Below are 12,696 nucleotides of genomic sequence, written 5' to 3' on the forward strand. Positions count from 1 at the left end.
TCTCTGGACCTCAGTAAAGACATGGAAGTAGTTGCTGCTGTTATTCCCAACTTTCTCTTTTAGACGACACTGTGACACTCAGCTTTCGACATTGTGCATTATTTCCTTAGGAGATGCTAGGTCTGTGGTTGAGCCACATTGCCCCAATGTCCTGCAAATGGCTTGGGCCAGAGTCCCCACCATCAACAACACCAGGGGTCCTGGCCTTGTCCAGCCTTGCCAGTGCTGACTTCAGACAATTCATCCCTCACCTGCCTGCTGCAGAGGTGCCTTAACAGATGGGGAAACTGAGTCCCAGAGCAGGGCTTGGACTTGCCCCAGAGCCACGGCTAACAAGCAGCAGATCTAGGCCGGAGCCCAGAGGAGTTAAAAGTCAGGAGGTTTGATTGTGGGTCTCTAGTCTGTGCTGCCAGGCTGAGAACCTGAGATATGTCTGTGACTGGGGATGGGAGAAAGCAAGACAAAACCAGACAGGCTGCTGGGCAGGTTGGGCTGGACAGTGGTGATACCCAGACTTGAGTCTGGGGACTGTGCTGGGTGGACAGCATGCGTGGCTGCCTCGCCACAGCTGTCGTCTGCTGCACAGAAGTGCCTGGCTCATGCCCGGGACAAAACACCCGGCCCATTGTCCTGGCGTCTGTGCGGGATTAGAGGGACAATGCAGTCCCCACTGTCAGGTCCTGCTGTCCATGCCGGGACAGGCTGTCTTGATTTAGAGCAGACTCTGTCAGTGATGCAGCATGCTTGCCTTGCAGAATGGCTTTATTCATGTGATCCTTTTATTAATTTTTTAACATCCTGTGAATGTCCACAGAGTGGAGTGACCAGAGGGTACAGCATGGGGAAAAGAGAGCAAGCGTGTTTCCCCCAGGGAGCAGGAGGGATGGTGTTTCAGTGACCGTGTGGAACTATCAGCTTAATGTACATGTTGACGGCTTCTACCCCCCGGGAGCACGGTTGGCTTAGATTCTGGACCTCCTCTCACCACACAGGGCTAAGACCTACTAACATGCCAGCAGGAGGGCCACATGTGGGTACCACTATGCTCAGAACGCTCGTGACAATGGTTTTACTGTGTCCCCCACCGTGTGTTTGGCACTTTGAAGGACTCTCCCCATATTGAAATCATTTATTCTTCACCACAAGGCCAGTTCTATCCCTAGCCCCATTTCATAGATCGAGGGGTCTAGGGTGCTGGGAAGCCAAGTAACTTCTCGGGGTTCCCGTGCTTAGATGTGGCGGGGCATTGCGTGGCACCCAGACCGCCTGGCCACAGAGCCCAGACGCAGTCACCTGGTCCTGCTGCACATTTGCAAAGTCCTCAGCGCCAAGAAGATGTTCTGAGGCCACATGCGGTTTGGAAACTCTACCTCTGTAGATTCACTTGGCACATTAAAGAGTCTGAGAAGTTGTGCGGGAAATAAACCTCTTAGATTTATTTTTAAACTTACCCAATCTTCTTGGTCGGTAGAGCCTTTAAAATAAAAACTGGGAATGGAATATCATTGCTCAGCACTTGTTTAAAAAAAAAAAAAAAGAATGCTGCTGCGTCAAATGGAAAAGATCATGGGCTTTAGTGGGTAGGAGACCCAAGTTGAGATTCTAGCTCTGTCAACTTTTTGCTTTGGGACCTCAGGCAAGTAACTTTATCTTCCGAATCTGTGAAAAGGATGTTATGGAAAAGAGAATGTGAGATTTCCATGGAGCTGTTGGAAGGATTAAAGAAATGCAAAGGAATGGACAAAGGGATTCTCTATTTTGGTGAATGGTGAACTTTTATCCATCCTTCAAAACTTTCATTTTTTACACCATTCTCCTACCCGCCTCAATCAGAATTAATGGCTCCTTTATCTGTGTTTCTACTACGAACCTATGAATTAGAGATTCCATGAATTGTAAATAGTTGACCCTAGGAGGCAATCTTGAGGGCAGAGACCATGGCTGCTGTACTACAGAGCACTCCTTGAGTCTAGAAGAGTGCGAAAGACAGGTGCTAAAAAGTGAAGAAGCGAATCTGTTCCCATAGGCATCAGATTGTGTCTTTTTGCGTAGTCCTAGGACAGAAGAAGAACATCCCTAAATGTCCACTAATTAGTCTCAGGATGGCATGAAACTGTGGAAGCCAGTTACACTCAGGGACGGATTTGAGGGTGGACTGGAACTTCCAAGGGCTCTGCTTTTATTTCAGTTGCACGCAGAGGGGAGAGCTGGCCTGGTCGGCCGGGAGAACCCGCACTCCTGAGATTGTGGTGTCATGAGATTTATGGGGCTGCTGTTCTGCCTTCAGAGCATTCGCTGCCGCTCAGCACTCTGGGGACCCAGCACTCTGGGAACTGGCTGTGGCTGCTTCGTGGGTCTCCAGAGGGTGTCAGCTGTTTGTTTTCACCAGGAATGTTTACGAGGCGGTTTATGGAAAGGCTCTTTATTCTCAGAACCAGAAAGGGCCTTTTGTGCTCATGCATTTCACCTGGGCCTGGGCAGGGGGGCTTTTTGTTGCTTGTTTAAGACACAAACTACCTGATAGGAAATACAATGCTCCCAGCAGCCTGTGAAGGGCCGTGTGGGTATCAGGATGGGAGCCAGGATCCGTCATTGTGGGCCAGCTGCTGTTATTACACCCAATATTCAGATGTGGAGGCGGAGTCCTTGAGCCAAGGCAGAAGCAGAGGGTGGGGGATCAGGAGGCCACCTGTACGGTGGGGAGCCGTGTGGCTCACTCTGGGCTCCTGCTAACCAGAAGTTACAAGCTCTTAGGAGAGAGGGGTAGACACCCCACACTCTGAGCCTGACACATAAATGGAAGCCACTTTCACAAGCAAAGAGTTCTGCCCACAGGCGGGGCCCTGCGTACCTCTCACGAAGGCCCAGATGGGTCCCAGGGCCCTGGCAGCCGGTGGTGGCCTGCCCATGCCTGTTCCCGGCCAGCAGCTGGCCCCCCATGCCCCACGCAGCGATTCCTGACACGGTCACCAGCATACAGTTTCCCCACTGTGGGGACCCAGACTAGGAAACGGGCAGGTCCTCACCAAAGGAGCCAGGGCACCGCATCCAGATAGCTCCTCTTCAATGGGGGACACGTGTACCCCATGTTCCTGTTGGGCTGGCGCTGCCTGTACTCTGTGCAGCTGTGTCCTTTGGTTTTTCCCCCGTATCTTGGCTCTTCCATGCACCATGCCTCATTTTTGTACTTCTCTTGTCATTATTTTTTCCTGGATATGCTGCCTTTGAGAGTCCCTCCTGGAACAAGCCCCAGGCACCCTGTTTTCTCCCCCAGGGCATTGTGGTTTTTAAAACTGGTTCAGACAAAGAGAAGGAGGGAAATAATGATCAACCACCCCCGCCTCACACAGCAATTTCTGATTCCTGCTGACTCCCATAGAGCCCTTGCCACATGGATCGTGTTTTCCAAATGTGATTAATCACAGCAGAGGTACAGCCTGTGTCTTCTCACTTAACACTCCATAAGTGTGTTTTTGGATTGATAATTTTAATGTCTGAATACTTTTCTGGTCAGTGACTATAGCACATGTGTGCGTACTCTTCTGGTAAAGACCTTGGCACAGGCTTAATTGTAGGTTCCAAGCTTAGCCCATCACTCGGCAGGTGTGACCTTTTGCTGGCTACTTCACTTCCCTGCATTTGGGAGGATAACATCTAACTCGTGGGATCATAAAAATTAAATAAAATCTCGTATAAAAGTCTCTGATGTCTATGAAGTATTCGATGTAGATACTATTTACTTATTCAGGTTTTGTTGAAAAGTGAAAACAGTCTGGTGTTTACTGACAACGAACATCTGTGAGTATATGTTATAATTACAAAAAAAAAAAAAAAAACCCCAAAAAACTGTTGAATTATTTCCTGGGGAAAACTCCCCCAAAGTGGGTGTGGCTGAGGAACAAGAAATGCTGGGCACAATTTTGACCAGGCGGAAATTGAAAATCCTTGATTTAACTGTGCTTGTCAATCGATCAATCGATAGCAGGGCTCTGGGTTAAGAAGGCTTCTGATGCTAAGTCTGGACTCGTGAGAAAAGTGTCCTGATTATGACGTCTGCGGTGGATGCAGGAGGAGTGAAGTATGTCTCCCACATTCCTGCCATTCCCGATCTAGACGTAGCCATAGTCAGACATCAGGCAGAGGGGAGTCGGGACTTATGTAAACGTCCGTGGTCAGGAGAGCCGGGCTCAGAATCCAGGTGGTCCCCCAAATGCTAAAGAGGTGGGTGACCCTCCCTGGGGTCAGGATTTGAGGTGTATGGGCAACTGCCCCTGTTTAGTTTTGGCCCAGCCCTCCCCAGCATGCACTAGAACATCACACCCCCTTGCCATCCGTCTTGGGAGATGGGACCGTTCCCCGGCGACCACCTGAAATGTGACCGAATGCCTCTCTCTTATCCTCTGTTTTCTCCCTACCAAGTAGGGTAATGTCATTTGTGACTTTGCTGCGTGACGCAGGTGCCTCTGTTCCCAAATCTGCCGAACGCTAGACTGTACCATTTTGCTGTTTGTTTTTTCCCTTTTCTATGATGACTCATGCCTGTTACAAGAACCTGTTCTTTTTGAGTAAATTACACCTTGCTGGAAGGATTTTGAAAACCTTGGCTTTTGAAGCTCATTAGAATGGTTGTAGGAGGGCAAGTGTGGGGGACCCAGAGGGGTTGGCAGCTGAACACTCAGCGGGGTTGATGCTGTGCATTTTCATGCGGCACATGTTCCTGGGAGGTGTCCTTTCTCCTAGCAAGATGCAGGCTGCGGGGCACCGACTTCTTTCCCTCAGCACACTGAGGTCTTTGGTTTATAATTTATCTTTATCCACTTGGGGAAACGATACATTATTCCAGCCAGCATGTGTCTTGTCCACCCCCTATACCATCTCACACCCTGGGAGGAGAGCTTCTATCCCCCCCGCCCCCCCAACTTCTCTGCAGGGGTTTGGGATGGGCCTGAAGCTAGCGCACATCTTCCTGTTGAAAGCCAGCCTCTGATCTCATAGTTGACTTTTCTGTGCCAGTTTTCCCCACTGCTCCTCAGATTCTGGCCTCTGAGGTGGAATTTTGTCCCATGTGCCCAAGGGCCTTAGGTGAAAAGCGTTGGATGGCTGGTGGGAAAGTATCAGGAGAACCTGTTGTCTAGCCCTCTTCTTTCACAGATATAGAGACCAGGGCCCAGAGCCATTGACTGCTTCCCTCAGGGTGTTTTAGGACCCCCTGGGTCTCTTCACATGCTCTCAGGCTCTCAGAGAGAGCCCTAAGCACCAGACTTGTGCCTTCCCAGGACCTAGGAGAATGTCTGGTATAGAACAGGTGCTTAGCACATATTTGTTAGAAGAATGAATGTCATTAGCTCTCGTTATCTTTAGGTGCAATGAAGGTCCCCTCTCTTCCCTTGCCCCATTTTGTAGAAATGCGGATTGCTGACATCACAAGCTTAGCTGTCAAAGACTCCACACTCATTTTCTCTTCCCACATCTTTCTCTGCACCCACGTTCTCTGCAGAGGTTAGCAACTCACCCCAGTCCTGGTGTTCTGGGTAGGAGACGACATTTCTACCCCAACAGGCTTCCTGCCAGCCCTCCCAGGGCTAACCCTATGCCCAGCTTTTGGGTGTGCAGCTGGATTTGCTGTCTTCTCTCTGCAAGGGCGAGGAGATGCCTGTGTCACTGCCTTGGTTATTCTGAGGAATTGCCTGGACTTTCCTTCATTAAAATAAATGATGGGGTTGAAGAAACCATTGTGAGTGAAGGAAGAGGAACCTGCCACTCCCTGTGCTTTCACTTGCAGTGTTTCAGGAAATTTTTCATCTCAGATTCCCCTGACAATCTTGAGAACAAAGATAAACCCAGGATCACTTAAACTATCATCTAATCATTTTGGGGAGCTCTCCTCGAGTGTCCAAGCCTTCTGCACACTCATCAGACCCTTTGCACGGCACCAGAATGCAGGTCTTATTGTCTGCCTTTGCACATGAGGAGACTGAGTGAGGGGCGTGAAGTGGAGGGGTGGTGGTAAGTCCCAGGGTGCAGGGGTAAGTCCCTGGGGAGTGCTGCCTGCTAGAGATGCAAATGGACAACTGTTCCTGTTTGTGTGTGGTCCAAATCCACACCCAGCACACTTTAGCACTGAAGTTGGTGTTTAAACCCAGGCAATTGGGAGCTGTTTAAAAGTGAGACGGTTGAGGGGGACCTGGGCTCAGTTGGTTAAGTGTGTAACTATTGATCTCAGCTCAAGGCTTGATCTCAAGCCCCACGTTGGGCTCCACACTGGGTGTGGAGACTACTTAAAAAAAAAAGTTAGGAAAAAAGTGAGATGGTTTAAAACCAAAGATAGGAAAATATTTAAACGCTTCTTAAACCAGCTTTACAAACAGATTCTTGACTATGTACAGAGCCTCACTCTGATCTGTCCTAGAGTTGCCTTCTGTGGAAGCGACCACTGGAAGCTTTCACTGGAAGCAATGTCTGTCTTACATTTTTGAAATATGAACATATGTGCACTTGAGAAAAGTCACAGGGACAAATGTGTCCTAAGCTTGGTTACTGCATGTTTGCAGGCCATCCTGGAGTCAGATTTAGCTGGATGAGCCTCTTCCTTAGAAAAGTCCTTCCATGGCAAAAAAAAAAAAAAAAAAGGAAAGGGGATAGTGACCCTTCCTGGAAGCTATCAGCCAGGGATGGAGTGTTCCCACATATGACAAACATCTTTCTAGAACCACAGGTGACCATGCCTCCAGACTGGCACCTTTTGCTTTGAAATCTTTGACATGTGGCCTTCAGGGTATAACAGAGGCTGTGGTGGGAAGGATGGGCAGTCTAGAGTAGTGGAAGGGAGGGCAGGACAGACCAGGGCCAGAACCTGCCCCAAAGGCCCCTGCCATGAGGCTGCTGTGTGTTTTGGGATGAATTGCTTCCCCTTTCTGCATTTCTTGGTACTTTTCAACCAAATGATGGGGTGAATGTCAGAGTTTTAAGAGCTCTCTCTCTCTCTCTCTCTCTTTTTTTTTTTTTCAATTCCAGATCAGGATATAGAACATTTCCAGGCTTCCAAAAGCTCCCCCTCCTCCACGCATATCAGCTCAGCTCTTTTATGATTAATGATTCTCCTTGACTGAGCACATTATTCTTTTGGACTCTTTCCTGTTCTATCTGGACCCGCCCTATCAGCAGTTGTATGTGTAAAATGCACGCTGGGTTTCTAAAACTACGGAGAAAAGAATGTAGAAGCTCCCATTAATGATTGTGTGTGTTGGTTACATGTTAGAATGGCAGTATTTTGGATATATAAAGTTAGATTAAAAAATCCTATGAAAATTATTAGTCACCTGGTTCTTTTTACTTTTTTTCCACCATGGCTAATAGAAAATGAAAAGCTCCCTATGTGTGAGCATTGCTCTGGGCTCTGTCTCCTTCGAAGTCAGGAATTGCCTCTGACTCCTGCAGCCTTCGCTGTCACCTACCTCTGCCCTGTAGGTGTTTGGTGACACGCGGAGGGTGCTAGGGACAGTGGCTGACAGTGGAGGTGTGAGCAAAGCGGGGAGGTGGTGGCCGTGCTTTGCTCAGACTTGTCTTTTGTGGTTCTCAGCTGGGGACTGGTCCTTACAGAGACTCCTTCCCATCTGGTGTGTTGCTCCCAGGTCGGGGTCTGGCCACCTACAGAACTGGTTTTGCTGTTTCTGCCTCTTTTTGAAATGTCACAATGAAGCCCACTCCCTGGGGGTGCTGCTGTCCACCCGACCAAGTGGAAGGCCCGTTCCAAGGACTGCTTGCTGGAAGGAACAGAGGGGGTCAATGTGGGTTGGGTTTTAGGTTGACTCAGGCCTTTTGGGGACTTTTTGTAGCATCCACACCCTGAGGGGAAGTGTCAATTCACCTTTGAAGCCTCTGGGGGTGCCAAGCATCCTGTGTGGGGGAGGCCTGCTGGGGCCCTCTCTACGTGGCTCCACCCCTCCCACTCTTTTGCCCCCCTGGAGGGCAGGTGCTATGCCCAAGTGGGAGTGGGTGAGGTTGCTTCTCTATGTACTTTTTTGATATAATCATTTTTTGCCTATCCTTTTGATTTTTATTTTTTAAAAAGATTTTATTTATTCATTCATGAGAGACACACAGAGAGAGAGAGAGAGGCAGAGACACAGGCAGAGGGAGAAGCAGGCTCCATGCAAGGAGCCTGATGTGGGACTCGATCCAGGGTCCCCAGGATCACACCCTGGGCTGCAGGTGGCACTAAACTGCTGCACCACTGGGGCTGCCCTCCTTTTGATTTTTAAATCATGTCTCAGCATGTAGCATAAAATTTAGGGGGGTATTTTTGGGTAGCCTGAGACATAGCTGTTTTGGGGGGGATAATTTTGTTCATTTACGTTTATTGTTATGTTTGTTTTTACTAGATTCTGTTCTTCTGGGTTGCTCCTTATTTTGGTTGTGATTTGACTTCTCATATACTCATGGTTTTAAGTTGGATTCTGCATAGCTCCATGTACAGTTTTACTGTAGATTTCTTAGTGCCTTATCAAACTTCTTCTTAATCTAAATCTTCTAATGGCTAACAGACATGAACCGGAGTGTTCTTATTTCTTTAGATTGCCATATATAGCTATCAGAAAGCAGGGGAACTTTGGACTTCCTGCTAGAGGCATCTCGAGCTGTTGGCTTCCTCCTCCTCTACTCTCTGCCTCTCCCCCCCATACCCCTGGGGCTCAGGTTGAGAAACACGTTAATTCTCAGTTCCCCTTCCCAGCCCATACGTCCAACTTGTGTTTGGTCACTGTCTGAAGGCAGACACCAATGCTGAGCAGCACAGTATGATGGAATGGGAATAGAAAGAGTCAGAAGGATGTTTAGTCATTCTGGGCTAGTTACACAATCTCTTCAAGCCCAACCCATGGATCTTATCTTAAAAAAAAAAAAAAAGCTAATATGCTGAAGGGGAGGATTAAGTGAGAAGATGTGTGAGGCTGCACCTGGCACATATTAGTTGCTTGATAAATATTAATTAACCTTCCCCTCTCTGTTGGTATCTTAGTGGTTTGGCATGGTAAATGGTTTGTCTTTATATGCAAAACATGACCTTGAGTGTTCTCTTGGTTTACTCATTCTTCTAAAAGGCATGGTGACTTATTCTTTTTTTAAGATTTTATTCATGTATTCAGAGAGAGGCAGAGACACAGGCAGAGGGAGAAGCAGCCTCCTTGCGGGGAGCCCGATTTGGGACCTGATCCCAGGACCCTGGGATCACTCCTTGAGCCAAAGGCAGATGCTCAACCACTACAGGTGTCCCTGTAGTCTTTTTTTTTTTTTAATTAAGGTAAAATTCACATAACATAAAACTAGCTATTTTAAACTATACAATTCATTGGCATTTAGTACACTCACAGTGTTGTGCAACCACTATCCCTATCTAGTTCCCAAACATTTTCCTCTCCTCAGAAGAAACCATGTCCCTGTTAGTACTCGCTCCCCATACCCTCTCCAGTCCCTGAAAGCCACAAATCTACTTCTGTCTCTGTGGATTGCCTTTTTTTTTTTTTTTAAGATTTTATTTATTTATTCATAGAGACAGAGAGCAGGCAGAGGGAGAAGCAGGCATCATACAGAGAGCCTGAACTGGGACTCGATCCAGGGTCTCCAGGATCACGCCTTGGGCTGCAGGCGGTGCTAAACCACTGCGCCACCGGGGCTGCCCTGTGGATTGCCTTTTCTGGATATTTTATATAAATGGAATCCTACAAGACGTGGTCCTTTGTGTCTGGCTTCTTTCACTTAGCATGATGGTTTTGCGACTCATCCATGATGTTGTGTAGTAGCACCTCATTCCTTTTGTGACTGAATAATGTTCCATCATATGGACAGACTATAATTTGTCTACCCACTTTTCTGTTGACAGACATCTGGGTGGTTTCTACTTTTTGGGCTGTCATCAATAACGCTGCTGTGAATATTTGTGTCCAAGTGTTTGTGGGGATATGTGCTTTCATTTCCCTTGTCTCGAGACAAGGGTAGAACAAGGGGTAGAATTGCTGGGTCATATTAAAGAGTGTTAAGAATTATGTTTGCTGGCGTGTGACCATGTCTGGTATCCATAGGTTCTTAATAAACGGTATTAATTGCTTACACTATTTCCTTAGTGGCTTGGCATGGCAAATGGCAAGCCATTTTTGGGGGGAGGGGGAATGATTTTCTGACCTTTAGACTTGTTGTTTGTATTTTGGTAAATTTCTTTGCTTTCTTACCTTTCACCATCCTGAAATTTTCCTAGTTTTTTGAAGTCTCGTGATCTGCATACCAAAATAACTGTTGATTCTTCATGGCTTGGAGTTCTTGAATAAAGCCAGATCACCTGCTTCACATATTCAGGTTTTATGGTTGAAGCCTGTGCACTCCCAGGGGAGACAGTGGCTCTTTCCAGTCAGCTCATCACGGTGGCTGAAACCAATTATGGTAGGAGATAGGCCTGAGCTATAGTTCAGGGCTTTTCTCTCTCTCTTCCTTTCGTTTTGGATAGCCAGCCTGACGTTAAACACTTACCAGCACACCAGCCTGCCTTCCGACCTCCTCTCCTATTCTCCTCCGGACAGGTTGGTCTTTCACAGACAAGGAAACTGAAGCAAAAGAGTTGAAGGGACTTGCCCAAGGTCACACAGCCAGAAAAATGACAGTGCCAGCATTCGAGCCTGGTCTGACCTTGGCCCATCTCCTTGGTCTTGGGACTAGACTACATCCCAACCTCACCCATTTCCTGATCTCCAGTCACGGTTTCTCCACTTCTTGCCAAACCACGCTGCCACCACATTTTCATTTTGATCATTTCTTAGTATTTTAGATGCCAGGACTTCCTGGCGTGTTGGCTCAGCCACACTTTGATCCTGTCCTTTCTTAACGGGAACTCTGTGTTTCATTTTGTTCTTGCAGAATTTTGCTAAAGAGTTTGTGATCAGTGATCGGAAGGAGTTGGAAGAAGATTTCATCAAGAGCGAGCTCAAGAAGGCGGGGGGAGCCAATTACGACGCCCAGACGGAGTAACCCCAGCCCTTCCCCTGCCCCTTGCAAAGTCATCCGTCTGCTCCCCGGGGGAGGGGACCGCCACCCCAGCCACCAGCCCACCAGCCCACCAGCCCACCAGGGACTGGAGACGCCGTGAGAGGCAGTGCGCGCCCCCCGTCTGCAGCCCACCTCCCCTTCCCCGTTCCCTGACCCTGAGCCCTGCTGCGCCCTATCTCCTGAAGCTCATGGAACATCTTTCTTTTATGTCCTTTTTTTTTGCACCCTCTTGCTTGTTCTAAGGAAAATCATTTTGATGCCACGCCATGCACATCATCAGATCCGAGGCGCCTCCTGTGGTGACCCCTTTTCCTGGCGCTCTCTTACCCTGTAGCCTGCCTGGCCTCCCTCGCCACCAGCTCGCATCGCTTGGGGCCCGGGCCGCCGTCTAGTGTCCCGTGGCGCCCATGTGCTTGGCCGACGTGCCTGTCGGAGGCCGTCTTCGCCAGCACACACGTCGATCCCACGCGTCCGGCTCAGACCCCCACCCTGAGCGTGCTCCAGGGTCCCTCACCCCCCATTCAGAGTTGCCTAAGCCACGCATCTGTCCCAATAGGGATGGTACTCGGCAGTGAGACGTTCAGGCCCGACACCCATCGCACAGAAGAGAGAAATTTTGCCTTAACAGTTGCCCGGCAGCGGCTTTGGCTCGCAGTCTGGAGCGGCTCATTCCTCCCCTTTGGCTTGAAGTCTCGTCGTGGCACGGGGTGGGGGGCGCAGGTCCACGGCCATCTGTGACCAAGAGTCTTTCAGGGTTCCCCTCGGGGGCTCCCAAAGTGACAAGGATGCTTGGGAGGGAGGCCAGGCCACGCAGTTGGAATTCAGGTACAGTGGGGGGCTGGTCCCCCATTTTCGGGGAGGCCCTCTGTGCCGACAGGGACAGCAGGGGCAGGGGCAAGGGCTGGCTCTGCCACTGAGCCGCTGGGGGAGCGGGTCCCTGCCCTTGTGGCACCAAAGCTGTGGTGTTCACCTTGGCTCTGCACCACGCCTTCAAAAGGATTTTTTTTTTTTTTCAAAGAAAGATGAGATTGGCTTGGTTCTTCATGAGCACAGTTTGTGTTGTTCTTTCTTCTTTTCCTTGCTCATTTCATTTGGGGGTAGGAAATATGTGCTGTATTGGGGTTGTGAAGAACATCTGCCCTCAAGCAGTTTACAGAAATAAACATGGTTTTTTTTTTTGTTTTTCAAAAAACAAGTTTGTCTGATTTGTCTTATAAAGCTGCTTTCTCTACTGTACCAACAAAGACAGTCATTGTGTTCAGATCTAACAGGAATTCCTGGAGCTCTTGGGGGCAAGGCACGTTCATATTCAGTAGCTCATTTAATTGTTTTTTAAAGATTTTATTTATTTATTCATTCATGAGAGACAGAGAGAGGCAGAGACACAGGCAGAGGGAGAAGCAGGCTCCATATGGGGAGCCCGGTGTGGGACTCAATCCCAGGTCTCCAGGATCATGCCCTGGGCCAAAGGCAGATGCTCAACCACTGAGCCACCCAGGAGTCCCTAGCTTATTTAATTTTTAATGACAACCTGAAGAAACAGGTACTGTTTATATTCCTGTTTTATGGAAACAGGCTCAGGGAGTTGGAGTGAGTCACCTGAGGCCACCCAGCTAGCAGGTGGCAGAGCTGGGATTGGAACCCAGGTCTCCCAGTGCCCCTGGC

At 48.8% G+C, this 12,696-nt stretch overlaps 1 protein-coding gene across 1 annotated transcript in view; it reads left to right on the plus strand.

Annotated features, from left to right (window-relative positions):
- Positions 1–12,226, plus strand: part of COTL1 (coactosin like F-actin binding protein 1) — a 37,738-nt gene extending 25,512 nt beyond the window's left edge. Inside the window, exon 4 of the mRNA XM_038538140.1 lies at positions 10,903–12,226. Within this exon, the coding sequence (XP_038394068.1) occupies positions 10,903–11,013 (111 nt within the window). The 3' untranslated portion in view covers positions 11,014–12,226. The remainder of the gene's footprint in view (positions 1–10,902) is intronic.
- The last annotated feature ends 470 nt before the right edge of the window (positions 12,227–12,696 follow it).

This window comes from Canis lupus, chromosome 5 (genome assembly GCF_011100685.1).
Source record: "Canis lupus familiaris isolate Mischka breed German Shepherd chromosome 5, alternate assembly UU_Cfam_GSD_1.0, whole genome shotgun sequence".
Classification (NCBI taxonomy): Eukaryota; Metazoa; Chordata; class Mammalia; order Carnivora; family Canidae; genus Canis; species Canis lupus.